Consider the following 27,728-nt stretch of genomic DNA (forward strand, 5'->3'; position numbering starts at 1 on the left):
AAGTCGCGGAGGGCGACCAGGAAAACAATAATCTTCTTTGATCATCGAACTTAGAAGGTTCCAGTTGAATGCTTGACACTGCAATTTCGTTTACTTGTTCTTTTATCGAGACTTTGCAAACTTCGCCTTGATTGCTTTTTTGTTTGTTCTCCAAGAGGTCCATCATTTTAAGCTCTTTATCCGATTTCTTTTTTTTTGGCTGCATGATAACAATTTCAACTATTACAGAGGCCATGAGAAAAAACAAAAAACCAATACAGACTATGCAGTGTCTGCTTTTAGTTCATCGGATGCTTTGGACTCAGTTTTTTCTGCAACGGCTTGCTATTATCAGTACTGGGAATATCAGGATCATTGTTTGCATCCAGCAGCTCTGTGGCTAAAACAATAGCGTTGGACAAGTAAATCGATACAGTAAACATGATATTTGATTTTTGTCATGTAATTCCATATATTTTTTGGACAGGCCATCATTCCTCATGATGATGATCTCTTTCATATTTAGCAGGAAGAAACGAAAAGAGAAGCAAGAAAATATTGCTATTTCAGAGTTGCAAGCTGGCTGCACCCGGCACGCAACTGGATGATTAATATGTTGAACGGCAGCCTGGACCAATATAAATTTCTCTGCTAAGAAGAAGAAAGCCAGCCCAGCATTTTAGCTATCTTTCTTTGTTCTTCTCTTCCTATACTGCCACACCATAATCAAAGCTATGAAGTACTTATCTTTAAGAATCAGATACTAGATTATTGTTTTTCTGAAAATTGAAATGTCTCTTAGTTCGACTTCAATTTTTTTTTCTCCAAGTTTATGAGGCAATATTTCCTGCAGAAAGATATGGGTCCTAAGTCAACTATCTATGGTAAACGAGAAAAAGAAAGGCCTTGCAGATAATGCCAGCATGTATCTCGTTTTTGGTCCACTTATTTTGCGAGACAGGTCGCATCAATCCGAGACTTGTGTATGCAAGGCCATAACAAAAGAGCAGCTGCTATTTACTAAGCAGGTCGCATCAATCTGAGAACTGTGTAAGGAGGCCATATCAAAAGAGATGCTTCTGTTTATTTGGTTCTCCACGTACAAAAACATGGCAAAAGCGAAGCAGAAGATAAAGTTAATAACGTTGGGAGAGCACTAACGTCAGCTACAGAGATATATGTGAAGAGCGGACTCTTATCTGTCATTGGGTCAGCAGGCTGCCACTGGATGCCTCTGCCTCACCTGGACTACGTCCATTACCTCTTCTTCATGCATTCCGAAAGTTTGAGCAGGTCAATCTACGTTGACCATTAAGTTTCAGATAACGTTCGTTGATGAGGTGCAGTCATGTGATCACACAACCTCACCCCGTCCCCATCTCAGCAGCAGCAGCAGCTGCATCTGGTCAGCATTCTCTCCTCGGCGTCCATTTTAATTTATAATTCATAAAATCTGAAGCGTTTACTTGCGGATTTCGAACAGGAATTACATGCTACGTTATTAAATATATAAGGATCAGTTACGGCGAGGAATTTAATTATAATTAATTAATTAGTGAGGGAAGCACGAAAAGTAGAGCAGGCAAGGATAATTAAGGCCTACGGATTCGTGGCGATCGCGCATTGGCCACCCTGCACTTGATCACGACCGGGTGTCCACAACCAAATGTATCTGTCATGTCATTCCAAAACTAGTATCGATCAGCTTTGGATTTGACTTGCTCTGCCATTGAAAATAAGAAGGAATCTATGTTATGTACTATTCATTTATATATAAATCTTAGATATTTAGAAATTAACATTAATATGTAAATCTTGCTTTTGATTTGACTTGACTGTCCTTGAATCAATGACCTCCTTTTATATATATATATATATATATATATATATATATATTAGCCCACACTCTCATCTAAAGATTTTTCCCTCTCTGTGTGAACTGCTAAACTATTCTAACAATAATTGTTTGATATTCCACTCTACCTTGTTCTTTCGATCTCCCTCATTTTATATTTAGATAAATACTTTATATAAAATAATAAGCAGAAGTCTCGGCATCATCATCGTCGTCGTATCATATCGTATGTCGTCCTCCGCGAGCCCTCCTCCATCCACCGCCTTCCGCTCTCCTCCCCCACGCGCCGCTCGCGGAGGTAAGTAAAATGAGCCCCCCTCTCGCTTTCCTGGATGATTTATTCTTCTTCTCGAATCTTGATTTCCAGGAACATGTGTTGTTTTCTGGGTGAATCTTGATTTCTGAGTGTAACTTAGGAGGGTTTGCGTTGTTTTGGATCTAATGACATGTAATAGATTCCTTAACTAGGGGTGGGTTCCCTTGCCGCCAGAAGCACAATAACAAGAGCAAGACCGAGGGCGAGGGGGAAGAGGGGAGGGAGGAAAAGGGGATCAACGGAAGGGTAGCTGCCGCTGCCTCGGTGGCGCTCAGCGCGGTTCCCATGGGGTGGGAGGGCGTGGACGAGCGCCTCGCGAGGATGGTCGCCGAGGCCAACCTCGACCAGGCCCCCGAACGCCGCAGGGTCCGGGACGCTTTTAGGGACATCCAGCTTGGGATCGATCACTGCTTGTTCAAGGTTTTTCCTTCCCTCTCGTTGATCTCCTTATGTTTAGATCTTGAAGAGAATATTTGGTCTATCTGCTGTCTCTTTTCTGGATTTTAATATAATTCCACATAAATTTCTTCAACGATGATTTTTTGCTGGCTTTATTCCTTCTTGTGCAAAAAACTGGTAGCTAAGTTCCGACTCATTGAAGGTTCGTGGCCATGATTTATCTGATTATAGAGAATTGTCCTATTTGACCTGATATATGGTAATGGCATTTCGCAGTTTAATTAATCCTTCATTCCATCAGGCCTGAAACTAATCTTAATTATAAGGAATCACAAAATTGACTTGCTTAACTGAATTTGCAATATTTGCACAACATCAATTGCAAGGAAAAAGGAGCAAAAAATCCTTGAGTTCTGTGAGTCCGCTAGTAGCACATTTTATAGGTAACCAAACTAGTTGGTTATAGATATTACAAAACAAGTATCAAGTTTGTACAAAATTAAAATTAGAGTTCTATATATCCCAAAAGTATTTAGCTTCTTTCAAGTTTCTAAAAAGAATTTACTTGATTTCAATGTTGTCAGTAGCGAAGTCCATGCGCTCAGCAGGCACCTAGGCACCTAAGAGAGGCTAGTGAGGTGAGGCCTGAGCGCTTGGTAACTGGTCCAAATCGGCGCCTTCAATTAGTCATGGCCCAAGCATGCATTTGGGCCTAGGCGCCATGTCATGGAGCCATGCAATTAAGATGTCCAACGCATGTCCATGATGCTTTGGTTTTTATTTTCCATTTCCTTTTAATGTTTTCGGGTGTTTTCTCATATGCAACTTGTCCGGGGTAGAAAGTACTGTTGTCAACCTCATTTTGATTTGTTATAAGTGTTTTTGTTTTATGTTTCTATCTTGTAAAATTCGTAAATGTTTCTGTTGTACGATGTCGCACGAAGGATAAAATAGCCAAAACAGTCCCGTTCTCGTGTGCTATGGGCTGATTTCTAGTTGATAGCCTTGCGGTGTGAAGCATCAACTGTCTTTAGTGTGCTTGCTGGGTGGCATCGATCGGATGGGGCCTTGGTTATGTCTCAAGGGCAATGCAACGTCTTTAGTGTGCTCGTTTTTTGATCGACAAAAATGCTAGGTGGAACATTGGGCCTGCACCTACCTTCGTAACCCTTTTGTGTGATCGTCTGTTTTCGAGAGCCTTTTGTGCCTAACAAAAGTTGGTTGCTTTGTGTTGCTTGCAATCTCGGTTATCTTGCGCTTTTTGTGTGTGACGATGGCATATTATCTGCATATTTGCCTTTCTAACCTTCTCTTTTTTGTGGAGATCCTTTATGGATTCCACGAGGTTAATGTCTCGGTTGACCCTTGTGGATAAATATCACTTCAGTGTCATGTCCTAAACAATCTCAATTAAGGACGTAACAAAGTAGTGTAAGAGCGTGACAAGAAAACAACGAATTGTTATGGCAGCATGGCATGGCAAAACTAGAACCACTAGTCAAGAGGGGGAGCAACATTGCGTGATTGTTTCAAAGAAATGGATGTGAACCCACACAATAACTAGCAAAGCCGCTCAAGAGGAGCATGACATTTGTGGCGATGTTCCCACGGAGGAAGAGTTCTCTCTCACAAAAGGGGCACAACACAAAAGGCAACTTGGATAACTTAGAAAGAACTGAAGGAAGAGTGGTTGAATTTGAGCTGCAGATTGACATATTATCAACTGAAAGTTGGTGGATCTCAATGAAAGGGAGGAGTGCTTTGAGGTGGTAGAGTTTGTGTAAGGAGGGTTGAAATCCCAACTGGATTAGTTGGAGATCCAAGTTGAAATGGTTGATGGATGAAATAAGAGAGTCCATGTAAAACTTACAAAAGCAAGTAAGGGAATTGACAGCTCATCTGTCGAAACACATGTAAGCGATGCATGTGAGTGGAATGGATTAATAATGTCTTATGGCCATCTCTTATCAAGAGTAAAGGTTATCGAACTGTTAAGTGTTTTTTATTTTTAGTTGACGGTCTTTTAGTGTGAAATGTCAACTATCTCACCCTTTAAGCCTTGGGTGGTACCTGGTCAGATGGGGCCTTTGGTTATATGTCTGATAGGTGATGTAATGTCTTTAGTATGCTTGATTTCTATTCGACGAAAGTGCTAGGTGAACATTAGCTACACCTGCCTTTGGAACCCCATTTGTGTGTGACTGTACAACCTATTTTTAAGAGCATTTTATGCCTAATAAAAGCTTATTGCTTTGTGTTGCTTGCGATCTTGGTTGTCTTGCCCTTTTCGTGCATGACAGTGGCATATTACCTGCATGTTCGTGTTTAATCTTTTCTTCTCTATGCTGGTCTGTTGTGGACTGCATGAGGTTAAGCTCTAGATTGACTCTTGTGAACGAATATCGCTTCGGTGTCGCTATCACGGATAGTTCGTAGGGTTGGTGTTTGATGTAATGTCCATGCTTTTCACGTTATTCATGCCTTAGGCAACGTATAAGGGGCTGAAGTAGGCTTGGCAGCCCTATTTTGATTGGGTTTTCTTGTTGTTTCTAGAGTTGATTCTTCTAGGCTCGATGGAAGTAAATGACATCTCGATCCCAAAGGTAGGGGTTCCCAAGGATGACTTGACATATGTCAAGCGGCACCATTTCACACGCCATCTCGTTGATATATTTGGTTGTGATGACGAAACAAACATTGCACTGTCAGTCTATCTTCATCTCCACATCGTCATGAAACCAATAAAGAGGAAATAGGCATGGATGAGGTGTCATCTCCATGTTGAGCTTCTGGACTAAACTCATCAAGATGAGGTTTTTCTTATAACAAAAATCAAAAGATGACACCAAGGACCTCTTGTTTCACTTGGATCTTTATGATGAAGAGCTCTCCTTGAACTTTTGGATAGGGTCGGACCAGTGTTTTCAAAAGGTGCTCGGGTGAGGTGAGGCGAGGCTTGATTGCCTTGCAAAACCTTTAGGTAAGGCATTTTGATAAAGCATCGCCCAGGCTCGCTCGAGTGAAGATGAGTGTGGGTTCATGCCTAGTTCGATTGAACAAGCAAGTTGGTACGATCGAACCAACTAATTTGCCCTAACACAACACCCTACCTCCCTCAATTTAACCAACTAATTTGCCCTAACACAACAACCCCCCTAGTTTGTCTTTGAAGTGAAACCCTACATTCATCGTCGTCGCCTTCGTCAACAACCTCCTCCGTTGTCGTCGCCTTTGTTCATACCTTTCTCCATCGATGCCACCTTTGCAACTTCCCCCATCGCTATCGCCTACGTCCGTTGTCGTCTTCGCCCCCTACATTCATAGTCGTTAGTAACTCTTCTTCTTAGTCCATTCTTTCTCATTTTGATTACTCGCTTCACCATATTAAGGCGATGCAATCACTCTGTTAGTTAGAACTGTTTAGCACCATATTGAAAACGCTGTTTAGCATAGGTCTCCATTAGTACAACCCTATTTAGTATAGGTTTCAATTGTAATATATATGTTTTAAATTTTAATGTTCTGGAGCTCCTCCCTTCGCTCACGCGGGCACCTAGGCGAGTGCCTTGTGCGTTTTAGGACCTTGGTGTCTTTTGGCACCTAGCGCTTTTAAAAACATTGGGTCGGACTTGAATCTATGGCCTTTGATCTTGCTCTCAGGGATAGACTTTGGTCCACATGAGATATCAGTACGAGTTCGTTGGAGTCATCGTTAACAGTCGCAATTGCTATTCGTCGACTTTGGCTGCTCTTTAACCATATTTTTTGGAAAGAGTTTCTAGAGAACCTTTTAACACTTTTCTCTGATGTGATCTATAATTTTATAATGATTATATAAAAGGTCACTTCTTTTTTAGGAAAAAAAGTTACTGTTCCTCAAATTTTCCTTGCTTTCGAGTAGCTGTCGTTGGCCTCTTTGTGGTCTTCTCGCTATCGGTGCGATTCTTGTCTTGATTGCCATAGCCATCACGTTAATGATCGAGACATTGTAAGCATTAAAGAGGCTCAATTTGGTATTGATTTGATCGTGTAAACTAGTTGTACATTTTATGATCGTCAAGTGGTTGTTAAGGGAGATTTTGAGTGTTAGCGCTTGTCAATGAAACTTGGTGGTGTAGTATTGCACTAATTGGTCACTATCTTGATGTAAGCTATGCTATCTTTTCCACCAATCATCGAGGTAGCCCATCAGATCCCGTTAGATGAGCCTTTTGAATTGTCCCATTGGATCTAAGATATTTGTTCCATCATGCTAGAGTATGTTCGATCAACTTGAGCTGCACGAGCGCGACTTCGTTGCTACACTTTTATAGAGTAAAATAAGTATCAAGTTGATCAAGCCATGCATTCAATGCCTTGTCGTTGATGGAGCCATCAGAGGAGGGTATGTTGATCCAAGCTTCAACTCTGAAAGGTTGAAACCTTACCGTTGCCACCAGTATCGTAGTTTTATCGTCGTTGTTGTCGTTGCACGTCTTCGATAAATCACTTTCAGAATTCGATAATGATGGCTCCTTCTCCTTCGTTGCTATGTGCTTGTCTCCATCATCTTTTGCTTTTGCCTATTGGTAACCATCCACAAGTGAGGGATCGTTGCTTTGGTGCCACTTGATCCGTATGGGAGAAGAACTTAACGACGTTGAACCTTCCTCTGAGCAGATTGCCAAGGAGTTGCATCTTTTGCTTTAGAAAACACTGATTTGAAAGGGAAAATCGATCTGCTTTGCTTTGAAATAAAAGTACCCAAAACAGGGAACTAAGCAAAGGCTTTTTGAGTGACAAAGGCATGTACTTCTTGTACGACAATTGTGGGCTATTAGGACTGTGAACTTGCCGCCGAACTCTCCCTTTCTCTTCTCCTTTCTTCTCAACCGCCAGCAACTCTTCTTAGTGCCATGGAAGGGATTGTTTATGCTGGAGCTTGCTGTTGCAGCTTCTGATGTCGTAGACGAAGACGAAGCTTGCTGATCTCGGCTTGAGTAGGCTGCAGCTTGCCTTGAAGCAGTTGCTGCCTGCTCCTCTTTTCTCCTATCTCTGGGCCAAAATCTGGACTCTAGACCGGCTGGAGATCTGGAAAAAGGTTGTTGCTCGAAGAATAAGGATGTTGGTGAAGCAGAATAGGTTTCCTGTGATTTGGAAGAAGAAGAACCTGCGGTTGGAAGAGAAGGGAAAGAGTGGCCACTGGATCTTGAAGGATCTGCTGACTTTTCTTCTTCTCCTCTTCTTCTTTTTCTTCTTCTTGCTCTCGGAAGGGAAAGAGTGGCCACTGGATCTTGAAGGATCTGCTGAGTTATTTTTCTTCTTCTCCTCTTCTTCTTCTTCTTCTTCTTCTTCTTGCTCTCGGCTAGAAGCAAGAAGGCTAGGGCCGGCCAGCAAAGTGTCACTCCTACTTTGGAAGGACTTCAAGCTTGTAGCAGATTGCTTTGAATCTATGTCTTCTTCTTTGTGGTGGCTGTTGATTGCTTTGATCCAAGACACCCTCCTCCCAACCGACTTCCTCCACACCCTCCTCAAATAACTCTATACTCCCCTCCTAACCAACTGATAGCAACCCACCTCCCATACCCTGACAGCCCCCTCTCCTCCTCCCTCTCTTTCTCCTCCTCATAAAGCTTCCTTGCTTCCCTCCCAACTAACGAGACCTCATACCCCGACAGCCCCCTCTCCTCCTCCCTCTCCTTCTCCTCATATAGCTCCTTGCTTCCCTCCCAATCGACGGCAACCCCCTCCTCATACCCCAACAACCACCTTTTCATCCTCCTATATTAATTTTTTTGTTAATATAACTTATGAATTTTGTAAAGGATTGAATTTTTCATTGGCTTATTGTTACTTCCTAGTGTTTTGTTTTCTCATTTTTGTTATTAGATTTGGACAATTGAATTTGATAAATGAAAGAAATTTGATGTGTCATTTTTTAGTGATCATATTTATCAGTCATGATATATATTTTTTAAATTTTAATATTTGAGGCTATCGTACTTTGCTCGGGTGAGCACATCAGGCGTTTTGGCATCTTGGCGCCTAGTGCCTTTGACTACACTGGTTGTTGGACATTTTCGTGGTAACTGAAAGTAGTTTCATATAGAATCTATAAATGAAAGAGGAATCTGGTCATAAATGTACATGCATTTAGCACCTCATATGCTCATGTCTGATCTTCTCTTCATTGATACTATTATAGGTTAGTGCTTGATGGTGTATTCCTAATTTTGTGTTCATATGACCACATTGTGTTGTCTTTTGACAAAAGACTAGTAATGAAAGTCATTATGCTGGAGAGAAAGGACACCATGAATGCAGTATTCACTCGCTTCAAGTTTCTCAAATTCATTGATGGTGTTATGCAACAGTCTAATACTCCACATCTTGGTTTATTTGACATGCAATAGAACAAACTTGCATTTCTGGAACCTCTTATTAGTAACTTCCATTTGCATCATTGCTTATGAGAATTTATAATACAAAAACAGAAGTTCATATAAACATCAAAGTGGGTTCCCTGAATTAGCAGATAGGATTTTGCACCTAAATCATGCAAACTTTATGATAAAACACTATCCATTGTTGAAGCACACAATTAGTTGCCCGAGAATGGTAAAGAACTCTACTATTTTTCTTTTTCAACTGAAAATACATTTTTCCTTTTCATTTTTTTTATCCTTATATATCTTAGCTTTCCGCTTTATCCTCTTGAATCTTCTTACATGGATTCCTTCTTGTAATTTTTCCATCCTGTACAAGTATGTTATCTCCTATATGTGAAAATTAAGTTTCCTAAAGCACATCTTTTTTTGGTTAAACTATATTAAAGATCTAATATGGAGAATCTGAATCACTGGTGGAGAGTTCTTACCTTTTTCTCTTTCCTTCTCTACAGGCCCAATATTCAGGAATTAAGATAGAAGAGGTAAGTATCTTTTTTGTTGCTTCTGTGCTTCTCATCTTTGGCATTTAGCATCTCCATTACATTTATGATCCATTGTCTTTATAAATTTTAAACATGATAAATTTATGCTCTTAATCAAAATATAACCTAGATCCAACTCTTTCAAGATCTTTTTCAGAAGATTACTAATGTTAAAAGGAAAAAAATTTACTAAGTCTCTATACCATATGTGTAATGTAGAAACTCATTGCTGTACCTTGACATTTTGTGGTGTCATCATATTTGGTTAAGCATGTTCCTTTCTCATTTTGTTCCTTTGAGAGTATGATACTGATTAAATTCATAATATGTAGTCATATGAGGTAAACTCTAGAGGTCTGGAGATTTTCACAAAAAGTTGGCTTCCGGAAAATTGTAAGATAAAGGGGCTTGTTTGTTTCTGTCATGGTTATGGAGACACTTGTACATTTTTTTTCGAAGGTATTAACTCCAACCAGTCACTGTCATTGATGAGCATTAGCTCTCCATTGAAAGTCTTGATTTTAACACACCAATTTCATGCTTTTTCTAGGAATTTCAAAGAAGCTTGCATCTGTTGGATATGGAGTTTTTGCAATGGATTACCCTGGATTTGGTCTTTCAGAAGGACTCCATGGATATATACCAAGTTTTGATTCTCTCGTAGATGATGTAATAGAATGCTTCTCAAAAATTAAAGGTAAGTTGTTCTATGTATTTTCAAGTACTCCTATAACTTAATTTTCTGAGAACCAGTTGCATTAAAAACACAAATAACAAGTCTTGTCCAATTGACAATAGCAAGCAATTGGAATAGAGTAAGGAAAATGTTTTTTTTCAAGGATTTCATATACATGCCTTAGTTACCTACTTGATTTGAAAAGGCTCACAAGATACATGCCTGATGTTCACCTTGATGAAGCTTGCCGATGCTAATTTATGTGTCTCAACTTTCAAGCTCCGTGCCCAGATTATCGAAGACATGCCTTGGATAATGTATGTGGCATTAATTATTTTACATTTAGAGTGCTGATCTTCAAAGTTAGACAGGAACTACAAGGTGTGTTGTTAAATGCGGATGCCAAAAGTTACTATGAGGAGAAGAATCACTGGCAAATTCCTGCACATGATGCCAACTTCTTGCTTTTATATTTTATTGCATCACTATATGTTTTACACCTCTAGATTAATTTTACTGACCTTTAAAGAGTTTGATATTCTCATGTGATATCGGTTCAGACATGTTCATGTGATTGTAGAATATGCACTGGGTTGGAAGGTATTAGGTACATATATTGGGTTGCATCTTCAAAGTTGTACTTTTTGCTTTAATTAGGGAATGAGTTTGCAACTTTCATATGTATTGTACATCAAGGAGGAAGTTACTTCCATTAGATAAGCCCTTGTATTAATTGTATAGTGATTGCATACATAAAAGGTGGAGAGGACATAGAGACCCTAAAATTTTAATTGTTGATAGAAGCATTCGATGAAGCAGGATTAATTAGATAGGATTTGGGCCTTTGAGGATCTAGGATAGGTGTGATCCAAGATGAATTAATTTCTTTTCAAGGATATGACTTCTCATAGGAAATTAACTTTTTACCTTGGCATTATTCAAATGTTTTATTGTGGATCTAAAAGGTCAATTCGTGGACAATCTAAGGTGATTCCTGTAATGATGTCTTGGTACTTTATAAGATTTGATTTGCTCATTTCAGACTCAAACTTACAGCTACAGAGCTGAGCTGGGTTCATCTTCTACTTCCAAAGTAAAAGCAAGCCCCAAAAAAACGAGCTGTGAAAGTGTTTGCTCGAAATTGGAGTATGCTATAATAATTGGCTCATTTCTGAAATTGTCTTCCCAACTACTGTTTATTTAAAAGGGGGAACTCAGGGAATGAGGCTCCTGCTAATGTGGTTTGGGGAGGGGTCATTGTATATGACCTTACCTCTAGGCATAAAGAGTTTATTTTCGTGACTGAAACTCTAATCGCCTCGTTTCGGTTGCAGAGGAGCAATCTTACTATTATAAAAGACTTGTTCTCATCAACCATTATTTTATCTAATGACCTCAAATAGTTGGAATCTTATGGTTGACTGTTGTTGTTGTGGTATTGTTTATCTAATGTTCACTTATATTTTCTTGCAGAGAATCCTGATTATGAAGGCCTACCTAGTTTCCTATTTGGGCAATCTATGGGTGGGGCAGTTGCATTAAAGGTGCACTTTAAACAGCCTCATTCATGGGATGGTGCTATACTGGTTGCACCAATGTGTAAGGTAATCATGGTTGAATTTTGAAATCTCTTGGTGTTCTGCAATTTCTTACTCTAATATCTTTTCAATGTAGATGGCAGACGATGTTGTTCCACCTTGGCCTGTCCAACAAATCCTAATTTGCATAGCAAAGATTCTTCCGAGGGAGAAATTAGTTCCACAGAAGGATTTAGCAGAGATGGCATTTAAGGATATCAAGAAACGAGAACAGGTTAGTTTGCAATCTAATGTTTGAAATTCATATACTTCAACTATTTCTCTGACCAGGGACAGAGATCTGCCTCTCTCTATTTGCAAGCTTACATGTTGCTTTTCTCTGTTGGATTAAGTGCTCGTATAACGTTATTGCTTACAAGGATAAACCACGGTTGAGAACAGCTGTAGAGATGCTTAGAACAACCCAAGAGATTGAACACCGCCTAGAAGAAGTACGAGTTTCTCACCTTCTCTTCAATTTTTTATTATAAAAGAAAATTTTGTTATATAATCTCTGAATTGATCTGTAAAGAAAAATACATGTGTTGTTCCTGTTCTAACCATGAACATGCTACCATGTTTGCCCATTGCTAATTCATTTATATTACATTTGTAATCCCCATGGGGAATAGTAGCAGCCAGTAGGTTCACTTTTCCTCACTATATGTGGACTAAAGTGTGACCTCACAGCAGGATTTATAACTTACAGTTTGGTTGGTGTAGCTGCTAGGAGTAATTGTTTCTTCCTTTCCAGATCTCCCTGCCACTAATAATTCTACATGGTGAAGCTGATATTGTAACGGATCCTTCAGTAAGCAAGGCTTTGTACGAAAAGGCAAGCAGTTTAGACAAGAAACTACGACTTTACAAAGATGCATATCATTCTATTCTGGAAGGTGAATCAGATGAGATGATTTTTAAGGTTCTTGATGACATCATATCTTGGCTAGAGGAACACTGCTGTAGAAGAGAAAATTAATGATTAGGTATATTTGAGTATGTCCCTCTCATTGTGCTAGTTTCATATTCTCATCGACTTCTTGATCAAGAATAAGAATGTAAAAAGGTCAGGACACTTGCTTATAAATTGTAGGTAGCTAATCCATTGTTGGATGAATTTAAGTCAGGAATTATGTATGCTAACTTATATAACATTCTCATTCATTTAATTTCTGTTAGTTATTTATTGATTGGTTTCAGTAGGAATTAGTGTAAGCTTCTGATTTGATTTGCATTTTGTCTAGGTACCCGCAAGATTCTCTGTAATTACTGTATCAGTTTGTATTTCTCTTTATCATTAAATGGCATTATATTGTAATATACCGATGAAAGTTGCATTCGGGATCATCAGACTAATGGTATACCTGCCTGAGCGTCATACCTTTGATGCCCAACCAATACCTAATTGGGGCGGAGCCGCATCGGTTGGCAGGAGGGCAGGTCGTTGATGGTAGCTGGAATGAGTACGTCTTGCCTATGGGGCCCAAGCCAAGGCTAGGCATCTTCCTTAATCATCTCTTCACGGATCTGATTCACTGCATTTTCCCAATTAGTAGGGCTGATGCATTCACGACTGTCACCAGTTCTACAATTATATGGTCATATTTAGCACAACGACAAGAAGGTGAATAAAGTGTACAGATATCACTTTCGCCTTTAAAAAAAAACAAAAAAGTGAAGGCAGGATTAGAGCATAGAATTTTATGATTAATTATCAAAATCTTTATTAGTTATATTAGTCAGTACTTTAAAAAATATATTGGATTAAGTGTTGAGGTCTAATAAACATATATCGGATGAGATTTCGAGTTCGTAGTAGTTTTTTGATAAGTGAGTTTGATATATCATTATCATGAATTTAGATATGAAAAATATTGGATGGGATTTTGAATTTTTATTTATTTTTCCTTCTTGTTTGTTTTGTAATTTACCAAAAATAACAAGTAAAACTTGAATTGTAGCCCATGTGCTGTCGGCTTGCGTGGATGGCTTAATTATTTTGGTAACGCTTAAACCGGAAAGCATCCTAATTTGAATTAGGATGCACATTAGACTACATTGGGTAAGACTCAAGGCTGTGCTCAAAAGGTGAAATTTTTAACTACGCTTCTGCGCCGTCCACTTACAATGAATTAGGATGCACATTAGACTATATTGGGTAGACTCAGGGCTGGGCTCAAAAGGCCAATTTTTTTTTATGACGGCTTCTCCGCTATTAGTTTTATAGATCTTCACTAATTTATAATAGATTTTTCAAATAAAAAAATTCGGGTCTCATCAAAAGTGTTATGAGGAGATTCCAACCTATTAAAGAGATTGTGACTTAAGGAGATATAGTAGTGAAAAAAGTTCTATCCAAAGATAACATCATACATCTATTAATAAAGCTATTGTCTCATATTATCTTTGAGTGTCACGGGAGTCTTGATTGGAATAAGACACATAGGTGATTAGATTTAGATCAAGTGGAAGATTGCTAGTCATATATGCCCTATAAGCAAATCACATGAGTGATGACACATATGACATGATATACATTTTTTTTTGCTTATTATTATTATTATTATTATTATTATATTTTTTTACTTTATATTGCTTGATGTATAAATATATTGTGATGTCAATGGATCTACGTAATTCGAATCAGATCGTGATGAGATCTTAATAATGAGACTAATTCACCTCTAAACACAAACTCTAAATAATCCTGATCATATGTTACTCAAGAGGGACATCGAGATAACCGGATAGACTAGTATGCTATTGAGTGTCGATAAAGGATCATTCTCTTTTAGTGTTATGATAGGAATATCTTATGTGTTCTTACTTAGGCAAATCCCTAGCCATGGTCATTTGGATTGAGAGAGAAAGTGTTCTCTAAGAGAGTCCGATTAAAACAAGACTCAAGTAAATTCTATATGGGCCTAACAATACCATACCCAGTATATGGTCTCTGAGATATTAGATGGATGATGGACTATAAATACATATTAATTGAGGATAAACAGGTCCAATAAATTTGATTCTCTTATATTGTTTGGGGACTGTGGTGTATTGGCCTAGTACGTTCGTAGTCGATGAGTCGAGTGAATTATTATAGAGATAATAATTCACTGAGTCAAAAGGAGTTCTGATAGGTATAACTCATGGCCAGCTTGATATTAGGCCTAAAGGGTCACACATATATGATAGGTATTGCGACGGGTAAAGGTTATGATATGAGATATCCATTAGAGCCCCTATCTTATTGGATATCCAATAAACCTATGAATTATTGGATCTTATGGATAAGATCCAATAAGAGCCAATAAGAGATTATTGGATAGCGATCTACTAATTCAAGAGACTTGGGTAGTTAGATGGAGATTCAGCACCCAATAGGGTAGGATCCATTATGGTTAAGTTAACAAGGGGTCTCTATAAATAAGAGGGAACCAAAAAGCAATTGGCTAAACCCTTTTTGGCTGCCACCTTCTATACTCCTCTCTCCCTCTCTTCCTTAGCCAACAACCCCAGTTTGGGGCATGGACAACAAGAAGGGATGGCCCCTTCTTGATCATGTGAAAAGGTAGATTATGTAACGATTTGACGAGCATATTCGTAGCCTCTACCATGTGGATCACCACTAAAGAGGAGAATAGTTGACCTTCTTCATCCTCTCATATAGATCTGTAGGATTTTAAGGACATACAATCTCCCTAAGTAATACATCTTTTATATATGCATAGATTTTTGGTTTTATGGTTTTTGCGCACCAATCTTCACACGACAATGAAACATTTTCTATGAAAAATTCTAGGATTTTGTTTTCTATTCTTCCACTGTACTTATGATGCTGCCCAAGATTTTTTAATAGCTATAACCCTTCATAAACTTATAATTTGATGCTATATCAACCAATCCTTAGGTTGGTATTTATAGGCCTCAAAAGGCTTAAAATAGAGTCAAAAATTTTAAATCCTCAAAAATTTCGAGGTACGAGCGATACTACCATTGACACCCGACGGTACTACTATCATAAATTTTGACATCATAATTTTAGACTTTTGAATATATTATTATCACATTTTTTTGAATTTTGGGTAGTACCACCACCTATATAGTTGATACCATCGTCGGTAGTGCTAATAAGTACTATTTGTGCATGTCGATTGACTCAGTTGGTACCACCACCTGGACTAGCTCAAGGCTATTATTTTGGCCTTCTAGCGACTTAGTTTGGCTTGGGTCCAAGCCCATTAGCTTTCTCGACAAGTTGGTATGCTTTCGGCCCAAAAAGACTTTGATCAAGACTTTAACAATCTAATCCCATATCTAGCACAATTAAGCTTTCAATATGTACACCATTTTGGCATGTCGTTTGATCTTCCAACACTTTGTCCGAACTTTCGGAATATCATTCTTTCCTTTAGTATATCGCCCGATCTATCAGCATATCGACTTTCCAATGATATTCGATCTTTTAATGTAATACTCAATCCTTCCAACATGATGCCTGAATTTATAGTATGAAGTACAATCTTCTACATGTCAACCAATCTTTTTTCTCAACATTTAATTTTTGACATGATATTTTTCTTAACACAACGTCTAATTCTCTTACTTTGATAATTTGCCCTTGATGGTTTGAGTCTTTGATCGATGTATTTCCTATGTCACTTATTTCAATAGCATATTAGTCTATAAATAATTGATATCATCGAAATCCAAGATTTAACAGAGGACACATGCCTTTTTTCTATTCTTTCTAAAAGTTTAGTTTTTATATCTAGAACTGATGAGTTAGGATATTATCTTTTTCTTAATGATGGTAAACTCAGTATATTCTATGATTCACTAAAGGTTGATTTTGAAATTCTATATTATAGTTTCTATATAATTAATTTGAATCATGAGTTTCCAAAGAATTTAGTGACCCTATAATCAAACATAATTTTGAGAAATATTTTATTTTATGGCATAAATGTTTGGGGTATATCTTTAAAAAAAATTAAAAGATTAGTAAAGGATAATATTTGCATAGTTATTAAAGGAAAGCAAACTAAAATCAAAAAGAAAAATACCATAAGAGGTAAAGAACTTTTTGAGATTATTTGTACTAATATCTTCATTCCACTTCATATTTCCTTTATTAGCGGAGAGAGATGTTTTATCATGTTTACATATGACTTGTCAAAATATGACTATATGTATCTAATGCAAAATCTTAAGCTATTAACACTCTTGAGATTATTCATACGTAGATTATTTATACTGATATCTATGGGTCACTTCATATTTCTCATAAATATATTTTATTATATTTATAAATAACTTGTCAAGATATGACTATGTGTCTCTAATATATGAAAAATCTTAAGCTATTGAAACTCTTGAGGTGTACATAAATAAAGTCAAGAGATAATTAGATAAAAAAATTAAAATTATCAAATCTGACAAGGGTGATAAATTTTATAATGAATATAATGAATTAGGTCATAATCCTAGTCCCTTTACTAGATTCTTTGAAAAGCAAGATATTTATGGTTTGTATGCCTTACTAGGTGGGCTATAACAAAATGATATTGTTGAAAGATGAAATTGTACTATTATGGATATAATTAAGAGTATGATACATTATTTCTTTGTACCTAAATCAATGTATAGTGAAACTCTTAGGACATATATGTATATTTTGAATAGAGTTTGTAGTGAGTCAGTTTCATCAACTCTATTTGAATTATATATTGATAGAAAACTCAATTTGAAATATTTTTATATTTAGGGTTATCCTATAAAAATAAGAATCTTTAATCCACAAGAAAGAAGTTAGATCCAAGAACTATTTTTGAATATTTTTTTGGTTATCTAAAAAATCCAATAGATATAGATTTTATTACCCTAATCATAATATAAGGATTGTGGAATATAATAATATAATATTCTTAAAAAATGATAAAATCAATAAGAGAAAAAATATCAGAAGATTAATTTTGATATAAAGAAGATACAAGATGATACTCTTTATTATTTTTTATTCGATAAGTTGTTGTTTATAAAATCGTTGAATGAATTGATGAGGGTGAATAATAAAATAATATTAATAAACTATCTGATGTGATCACTAACGATCTTGTATAACAACTAAAACCGATAATTTTGAATAGATCTCAAAGGGAAAGAACTAATCAATTATGATGATTATATGATACATCTATAAGAAATGAATCATAAAAGATTTTTTATCATTTTTATAAATCATAAATGGAGTGATTATGAAAGGTGGTATAGGTCAATAAAAAAAAGAGTTGAAATCAATATACCAAAATAGTATTTGAGATCTTATTGAATTAACTAATAATTGTAAAAGAGTTGATTACAAATGGATCTCTAAGATAAAATATGGCTTAAGGGGTCGTTACATTAGTATGTCATTATTATCTTGAATTATATAAATTAAATGTGAAAATAATATTTCTTAATAGAGATCTAAATAAAGAAGTCTATATGAAATAACTTAAAGAATTCATAAGTTAGGCTTGCAAATATAAAAAAATCATTTATGAATTTAAACAAACTTCTATATAATGGTATATAAAGTTTCATAATATCATCACTTCATTTAATTTTAAGAAAAATATTATTAATCATTGTATATATCTAAAAGTTAATGAGAGCAAGTTTATTATATTAATCTTATATATGATATATTTCATTTACTAGTAGTGATTTTCGTTTATTGTATGAAACTAAAATATTTTTCATTAAGAGTTTTGATATAATTAATATGGATGAGGCAGCTTATGTTATTGGTATTAAGATAGTTAATAGGTCTCAAGAATTATTAGGACTACCTCAAAAATAATATATTGATCAAGTTTTGAAGAGATTTAGTATTTAATTTTATTCAACTAATGATGCACTTATTACTAGAGATGAAAAATTTAGTCAAAGCTAGTGTCCTAAGAATAATTTAGAATAAAACCAAATTAAAAATATTCTTTATGCATATATAGTTAGAAGTCTATTATATACTCAAATTTTAACGAGATCATATATCAATTTTGTATTTAAAATGCTTGTAGATTCTAAAGCAATCTAGGAATAGAATTTTGAAAAACTATAAAAAAAAGTGATAAGATATATATTAGGGACAAAGACTATATGCTCACATATAGGAGATCATATCAACTTAAAATAATGAGATATTCATATACTGATTTTATAAATTTACTCGATAGTAGAAAGTCCACTTCATAATTTAAATTTATGTGAGTTAGAGAGGTAATTTTTTAAAAAATATAAAGTAATCGCTTATTACATCATTAATAATGGAAGCTTAATTTATGGTACATTTTGATATTATAAATCAAGATTTATGGCTCTAAAGATAATTTTTAGTAATACCATAACAGTTTTCTTTATTACCAATAACAAGTACACTAGTGGACCAAAATATATTAGGATAAAATATTTAGTAGTTAGAGAAAAAGGTCAAAAATAACAAGTGTCAATTAAAAATTTGAGTATCACTTTAATGATTGATGAACCATTTACCAAAGCTTTATCGCTTAAAATATTTAAAGAATATACTTTTAGAATAAGACTTATAAGCAACTAATAAAAGATTTGGTGATACATATTTAAATGAATATAATTATTGATATTTTATGTTGCTTACTTAACTAAAGTTATTTATTTCTGTTTTTCTATTTACATTTATGTATATACGTATTATAGTTGAATATGATAACATAATTGTTTTGATAAGATAAGATACATAAATCACTATAGACTATATTAAAAAAACTAAGAATATTATAATATACAGAAGGAAGTATAACATTAATGACATATAACCACTATGATTTGTATTGGTAGTCGAACTTAATATAGTATTATTATAGTTATTAAACTTATTTGATTTTTAGAATCCAATTAGGTAAAACTATTTTTTAAATAAATTTTTATTTTTATTTGGAATTCCTTTTATATCTTATCGATTAATATATCAAATGGGAGAATGTTAGATTATGTGATCATATTTAATTGGATAAGATATATTATAGATCTGATTAGATTCTTATTATGGTTATCAGTCAATAGAAAAAAATTTTAATTATGATAGAATTTGTTATGAGATGATTATGAAAGGAACTCCTTAAATTACTTATCGTACAACTCTACTCTTACCTATAAATAAATAGGATCTCATAGCGATTCAACATATATAACAATATATAAAAGAGAGATTATAGATTTACTCTCATCTTCTTTTAGTCTCTTTTCCATTACTTATAGTGATACAAAAGATAGAAAAAGAAGTGAAGGAGAGTCTAGTTCATATCGTATGTATATCTGTGTTGATGTTGTTTGCGGATTGAATTACGGAGCATCAGATAAAGTCTTTTGAATAATATCGAAAGGTAATCTTCGATCTATAATTATTTAATTTTAATTCTTAATATTAATTTTTTATAGATTATATGATTATAATAATATGATTATAATTTTCTATACTTCTTCACATGCTTGCATCTTTCTAGTTATTACCGGCAGTACTGTCACCGGAATCTTGTGATTGCACTCCCATTTTCGCTGCCATAGAAACGTGAGAAGTTGGCATAAGGAGAGACAGAGAGGGCTGGTGAGATGAAACAAGCCCTGAGAATGACGTTGCTTCTATTGCCTACCTCAAACACTAATCTACTTATCAGAAATTTATATAAACTGAGCGTGCTTGCATGAACAATTACTGAATATTGTTTACGTCGAAGTCTTGACATTCAATCTTTTTATTATCTTTGTTTCCTAACATTGGAGAAGAAACAAATGATATATCCTCAACAAAGACGATGAAGCACAAGAATAGACCTTAGGAGAATAATAATGTTATACTCATAAATAAGTCAATTTGGGCTCCAAAACAGATAAGCTTGTGGATCCAAAACGAGAATACATTTCAACATTGGCTTCACTCTTTGGCTGTCCCACAAACATTTCGGGCAAACCAAACTTAAAATTTGAAATTGGAGAATGACTAAATTAATTCATCCGGGTTTACCTCATTAAGTCTTTAGGACCTGACTTGGGCTGGGCTAAATGAACCAGGACTTGGGTTTCGAGTTGGGTCGTATTGGTCCAGACTTCAAATTGGCGCCAGCATGACCAAAGTCAGCTTGGAGGAACAATAGGGTAAATAGTGAGAGGGGTTGAGATATTTCAAATAAAAAAATTGGTATCCCAATTAGTCATATTGGAAACGTAATTTTAAGTTTAGAGTCAAATGTGCTTAGCTTCGGCCATGCACTAAGGGGAGAAAGAGAAAAAAGATATCATGGATCATATTTCCATCTGACCAATTGCTCGATCAATGTTCTACTCGAATGAAATATTGTCTAATCAATGCAAGAGGCACATGAAAGTTCATCACTCACTCATAAGCATAAAGCTACTGGGGCACCTATAAAACGTTTCACCTACACAGACGGAAGTCATACAAATCATCCTTTGACTTCCACTTATTACAGCATGTGTACCTGATAAAGTACGACCTCTTGCATGTCATGGCTGCTTGTTGATGCTTCCTGGATTGGTTTTATCGAACCTTTAGTTTCCCATCGCCTCAACATCGACCAGGATTCTTGAAGTTGGACCAACTATGCACAAGTGAAGGATTCATCATAATTAAGCTTATTAAAATAATATTGATTCAACGAGCTCCCTTGAGCATCATCCGTGCTTTCTTCCTGTGTAACTCAACTTTGATTTGTTTGGAGAAACACATTCATGTGAAATGGAAACAGCTTGACATGGAGAGTAAATATCTTAACAAGACATCTTCATCTTGGCAGATCTAACGCAGATGTGAATCTCCTAGATAACGAGGGACCGAAGGCAACAAAAAGGGAGACTTTTCAAATATTAATTAATGTGTAATATGACATTAGATTCATGAAGGTAAGTTGAAAGCTAGATAAACGCCAACTTCTTATTAAATTGAAATTGGTTATCACATTTGTTTGTCAACCCTCACACTACATTTGATCATTCTAACTAGGTGTGAAATCCAATGCACACGAACGCCAAGTGAGGAGACTGCACGTGTGCATACGCATGTAGCCGACATATGTCTAATGTGACCACCATTCGCAATGTGTGCGAGTAAAGTGTTTTATCTACCTAAATACCATGATACATAAAAATGTTCTTAGAAACATGATAGATTTTAATTAAATCGTGCTTGTTCCGAGCCCATCATCTTATTGGATCCGGATTAAAATTGTGATCCACTCTCTCTCTCTCACACGTAGTTAATGCACGTCATCAAGATTTACTTCCCTTGAACGCCCTCCCCTAATAAAAAGGACCTCAAATCCATCACCCACCACCCACCACCCTTCTCTCTCCGTCGTCCCCTCTCACCTCACCATGTATCCTGTTTACCAACTCCCTCTCCCTCTTTTCCCTGCATTCCTCCCACCTCACCCCATTCATTCCCCTCTCCCACACCCCCCACCCCACCCCACCCCCCCCCCCCCCCCCCCGGCGTCTACGGTCAACATGGCTGGCGCCACCCAAACCCAACCCTCCTAGACATACGTGTATATAAATGCCATTCCCTCCCACCAACCCTAAACAAAGCAAGCCAAACCATGTCTACAAAACACTAACGAAGATAAACATCTCTTCCTTCTCCTCCTCTTCTTTCTAATTCAACTGTCATCTCCCTCCTTTCTTCATCCTCCCATTTCTCCTCCTCCTCTTCTATCGTCTCAACATGAGCCCGGTGTCGCGAGAGATAAATGGCTCCCGCCCTGCCCCGCTGAAGATCCACAAGGACTCCCACCTCATCTACAAGTCTTCCTCCTCCTCCACGATCACCACCTCCTCTTACCAGCAGCAGCGCCACCACCCGGTCATCATCTACACCCACTCGCCCAAGGTTATCCACACGCAGGCTCGAGACTTCATGGCGCTCGTCCAGAAGCTTACCGGCCTCTCCCACTCCGCTGACGACGATGAGTCGTCCTCCCTCCCTCCTGCACCCCCGCCGTCGTACGTCTCGCGCACATACAAGGACAACAAGCCGCCTGCTGCGCCTGTCTGCGACGACTCTTCCTCCTCATCGGAGAACAGCAGCTTTGGGGGCGACGTGCATGTCAGCTGTTCGTCGTTGACTAATGCCGGTGGCATATCTCCGATCGCCTTTGAGCAGGTCGCACCACCGAATCCTTTCCTGTCGGAGAGCCCATTGTTCACCCCCAACTCCTCCGATTTCTTCTGCTCATCGAGGTCATTCTACAGATACCCAGATTCTTCGTTGTTTTCTCCGTCCGTTCCCAACATGGACAACGCCATCTCGTCCTCCATCATGGACACGATGAAGACGTACCAGGAGTACTAATGATATCTTCGCGAATGCCAATAAGGAGTGTGAGACGATTATTGTTTTAGATCATTTTTTCCCCTTCTTTTTTATTCGTTCATTCGTCCAGCTCAGGCAGCTGATCAAGCTTGCCTAATGTTGTTAATAAAGAAGAGAATTAGATTAGACTCCCCTTAATTTGATTGATATTGTTCATTGTTGTATCATCAGTGGCAGCAAATAGTTGCATTCCTATATCTCTCCGCTTTGATTGTTCTGCATTTTGTGAAGGCAGGTTTTAAACCCAAGACCTTGTGATGTTTGAACAAGATGTTTACCAAATAAAGTAGCTAGGACCTTCGTACGCTGTGAGGGCCACGGTACATATCTAAATTTCTACCTTAGTTGAATTGGGATTGTTCCAATTTTGTTTCACCATATATCCTTCTATTAACGACAGTATAGGATTGAAATTTTTGGTTTAAGAAATATATATCATTACTTTCGATTCTGGAAAAAAAAATTAACGATTATACACATGTTATCCAATGCATCAATATAGTTTATATGTACAATCCTATTATGTGAGCCATTGACAGGATAGTGAACGTAATAGAAGATTGTTTCTATGATAGCCATGAAATATAGGGATGTGTCAGCTAATGTACGACAAATTTATACCACACCAGATATCTGGGGAAGATCTAGGCATTAAGAGATTAATAAATAAGCAACAAGTATCCTTAGAATATTATGGGCAATATTATTAATGCGGTTGTGTCGAATCCTAACTCGTCTTCTGACGAAAAGGAGGCCCGAGCCCTTGAGGCCCTGATGTGGCCACACGACCTCGACTCCACCGTGAGTGAATCGTCGCTCAGTCGCCTCCGGGACCTCTACGGCATCCCGGAGGAGTTTGTCCTTCTTGCTCCCGAGCCGGCCAACGGGTGTACGATCCGATTCCCAGGGATTTCGCTCTCACCCTTGATGCTTTTGAGGTCGGGTTACGCCTCCCCTTGCACCCCATCATAACCTCTTGTATCTCATGGTGGCGTATCTCCCCATGAAAGTTGGGCGCCATCTAGTGGCGTTCCTGGGGGAGTGCCACTATGCCAACATCACCCCGACCCGATCCCTCTTCCTTTCTTGCTTTCGACTTTCCAAAGGATTGTGGGGCTACTATCTGTCTGCCTGAGCAGGCTTCCGAGTGAGCGGGGCTCCTTCCAGTAATAAAGGATGGAAGGGGCGTTTCTTTTTCGTCAGCCGTTCGGAGAACTGGGGGTTCGGGCTTCAATGGGCGGCGCGCGTGATAGACAACACCGCCCCGAGTTTGGATGATGAGGAGTGCCGAGGGCTCCGGAGGCTTAAAGAAATCCTTCCAGCCTCAAGAGCCATCTGGAGTATGTCCGAGCAATGGTTGGTCGAGGCGGGTCTTAGGCTGATGCCTCGAGGTATGCCCTCAGGGGTAGCTTTAGGGGTTCTTTTAGGGATTATCTAGTCAGCTGACCAATGTTAGTGGTTTTACGCAGAGATGGTGGTTCTTCGAGCCCTGCGTGGGGGCAAGACCCCGTCGGCCCCATCCGCTCGTTTGCCGGCCGAGGCGAGGGCTAGCTCGAGAGAGGCCCTAGTGGATGTTGAGGCCGGTCGTCCTCGGAAGAAGGCGAAGACTTCCTCAGCAAAGGCCTCCAGGGAGGCTGCTGCTCAACCAGCGGGGGACGTCGTCGCACTGGTTGGCCGCGCCGAGAAAAGCCTCGGTCGAGGTGAAGCCGGCTCCAGTAGGGAGGCGGCGGGGAAGGCCCCTCGAGAGCCCTCCATCCGCGAGCTTTGCCGCCTTCAGGCCAGGGGGGAGGACGAGCCCTACCAGGCGCGGGCGATAGGCGACCTTCCTCAGGGTGAGCCCTCCGACCCGTTGAGGGCCCGATGGGAAGGCCTTACCCGAGGCAGCCGGGTGTGGGCCGATGGGGATTCCGCGGTCGGGTTTGTCCGTGGAGGGCAATGATGGAAATCTTCAACTTAGCAACCATATACCCCGATAGCTAAAGAGCTATGATACATATGGAATGCAAATTGACCCCCTCCAACGATTTGAAACAAGATGGATCGTTCAAGATTGAAGTTAGGAAAACTATTCTAATCACATAATCAATGAAAATTTGATGAAGTAATTAGAATAGTACTTTGATTCCCTTAAAACGTCACAAACTAAAAAGCTTGATAAGTTGAAAGGAAAAACAAAGATTTTTCTTGGGTTTTGAACGCCACAAACAGAAATGCTTGATAAATCCAAAGTTCATGCAAGAACTTAAAAACAAAACACTCACCGGTGTTGTAAGTCGAATATACTTCTCCAATATGTGCTCTTACAAAGAGAGTCAGCCTTGTTTATATAGTACAAAGGCCAAGTATAAAGGGAATGAATATATTAAATGACATTTATATTCCTAATGCATGAATGTAGATTACTCATGAATCTACATTGAATTGTTTTGAATAATTATTCATGAATAAACACACAATTCCTAATATGGTCCAATATGGCTGAATGACCTTTATTCTTCAAAGATGGCTAAAAATTCATCCTTCTCTCAAGGTTAGAATTTCTCTTCATGATTTTGACTTATTTGAATCAAGTTGATTATTTTAGGCTCTTCTTGTATCCATAGAACCTTGACCAAGTTTTGACTAGCTTGCTCCTTCCAAATGCCTTCTAATAAACAAGTTAAGGCTTCTTTCATCCTTTTAGATTTCGCTCTTGTCATTGGTCCTCGATGAATAGTTAAAGGGTCTTTGGCAGAATTATAATCAACTTGCTCATTCATATCATTCCCCCTTTCCTTGAAAGGATTCGTCCTCGAATCAGTGTCTTCATCACCTGCATCAAACAAAGATAAATCAGAAACATTGAAGGTTGCACTAACATTACCATACTCACCCGGTAGTTCCAACTTGTATGCATTGTCATTGATTTTTTGAGAGACTCGAAATGGACCATCTCCTCTTGGCATTAGTTTATACTTCCTTTGGTTAGGAAATCTTTCCTTCCTCAAGTGTACCCAAACCCAATCACCAGGTTCAAATACTACTTGCTTTCGGCCTTTGTTGTGTTGTTTCTCATATTGTAGAGTTTTCTTTTGAATTTGTATCTGGACCCTTTCATGCAATGCTTTGACAAAATCAGCTTTTTGCTTACCATCAAATTGGCCTTTTCCAAAGGTAAAGGTAGCAAATCCATAGGAGTTAATGGATTGAACCCGTATACAACTTCAAATGGGGAATGGTTTGTTGTAGCATGTACACTTCTGTTATAAGCAAACTCCACATGTGGCAAACATTCCTCCCAATTTTTCAAATTCTTTTGAATTATGGCTCTCAAAAGTGTTGATAAAGTTCGATTTACCACCTCCGTTTGTCCATCTGTTTGTGGGTGACAAGTGGTTGAATACAATAGCCTTGTACCCAACTTGCTCCAAAGTGTTTTCCAAAAGTGGCTAAGGAACTTCACATCTCTATCACTCACAATTGTCTTTGGAATGCCATGTAATCTTACAATTTCTTTGAAAAACAACCCCGCAACATGTGTTGCATCATCTGTTTTGTGGCAAGGAATAAAATGTGCCATCTTGCTAAACCTGTCAACAACAACAAAAATAGAATCTCTCCCTCCTTTTGACCTTGGTAAACCCAAGACAAAGTCCATGGATATATCAACCCAAGGCTCACTAGTTATAGGAAGAGGAGTATACAATCCATGAGGCATTACTTTAGATTTAGCTTGTTTGCAAGTAATGCATTTCTTACATAATCTCTCAACATCTCTTTTCATGTGTGGCCAAAAGAAATGATCACTTAACACATCTAAAGTTTTTCTAATCCCGAAATGCCCCATTAAACCTCCACTATGTGCCTCTCTCACAAGTAATTCTCTCATTGAATATTGAGGAATACACAACTTATTTTCTTTGAAAAGAAAATCATCATGCTTGAAGAACTTATCAAAACCCCCTTTCTCACATGCCCCATAAACATTAGCAAAATCATGATCAGAATTATATAAATTTTTAATATACTCAAAACCCAATAATTTTGCATCAAGTTGAGAAATTAGAGCATACCTTCTAGAAAGAGTGTCGGCAACCACATTTTCCTTACCTTGTTTATACTTGATGATGTATGGAAAGGATTCAATAAACTCCACCCATTTTGCATGCCTACGGTTTAGTTTTCCTTATCCTTTGAGATATTTCAAGGACTCATGATCGGTGTGTATAATGAATTCCTTATACCAAAGATAGTGCTGCCATGTCTCTAACACTCTTACTAAAGCGTAAAACTCCTTGTCATATGTTGGGTAGTGAAGACTTGCTCCACTTAGCTTCTCACTAAAGAATGCAATGGGTCTGCCTTCTTGCATTAAGACTCCTCCAATTCCTATTCCACTCGCATCATACTCAATCTCAAAAGTTTTAGCAAAGTTCGGTAAAGCAAGCAAAGGTGCTGAATAGAGTTTGTCTTTAAGCAAATTAAAAGCATCATCTTGTTTTTCACCCCATCTAAATCCCATATTTTTTTTTATGCATTCAGTTATTGGTGCAGCAATTGTAGAAAAATCCTTAATGAATCTTCTATAAAAGCTAGCAAGACCATGAAAACTTCTAACATCACTAACACT

General features: G+C 37.6%; 2 protein-coding genes across 7 annotated transcripts; both read left to right on the forward strand.

The window, feature by feature from the left end:
- The first annotated feature begins 1,890 nt into the window (after positions 1–1,890).
- LOC135585120 (caffeoylshikimate esterase-like) lies at positions 1,891–12,898 on the forward strand. Of its 6 annotated transcripts, none has more exons than XM_065079353.1 (9): positions 1,891–2,132; positions 2,290–2,570; positions 9,430–9,459; positions 9,792–9,918; positions 10,010–10,156; positions 11,609–11,739; positions 11,810–11,947; positions 12,066–12,164; positions 12,467–12,898. In XM_065079353.1, exons 1-9 carry the CDS (start codon positions 2,063–2,065, stop codon positions 12,689–12,691), a joined length of 1,248 nt encoding a protein of 415 aa, XP_064935425.1. In that variant the 5' UTR covers positions 1,891–2,062; the 3' UTR covers positions 12,692–12,898. The 6 variants fall into 6 exon arrangements, with proteins under 6 accessions (XP_064935425.1, XP_064935426.1, XP_064935427.1 ...); XM_065079354.1 differs by having other exon boundaries at positions 12,093–12,164; XM_065079355.1 differs by having other exon boundaries at positions 12,436–12,643.
- A 9,460-nt stretch (positions 12,899–22,358) lies between these two features.
- Positions 22,359–23,262, forward strand: LOC135589049 (VQ motif-containing protein 20-like). The gene has a single exon (XM_065081362.1). It carries the CDS (start codon positions 22,472–22,474, stop codon positions 23,096–23,098), a length of 627 nt encoding a protein of 208 aa, XP_064937434.1. The 5' UTR covers positions 22,359–22,471; the 3' UTR covers positions 23,099–23,262.
- The last annotated feature ends 4,466 nt before the right edge of the window (positions 23,263–27,728 follow it).

This window comes from Musa acuminata, chromosome BXJ1-8, assembly GCF_036884655.1.
Source record: "Musa acuminata AAA Group cultivar baxijiao chromosome BXJ1-8, Cavendish_Baxijiao_AAA, whole genome shotgun sequence".
In the NCBI taxonomy this organism is placed as follows: domain Eukaryota; kingdom Viridiplantae; phylum Streptophyta; class Magnoliopsida; order Zingiberales; family Musaceae; genus Musa; species Musa acuminata.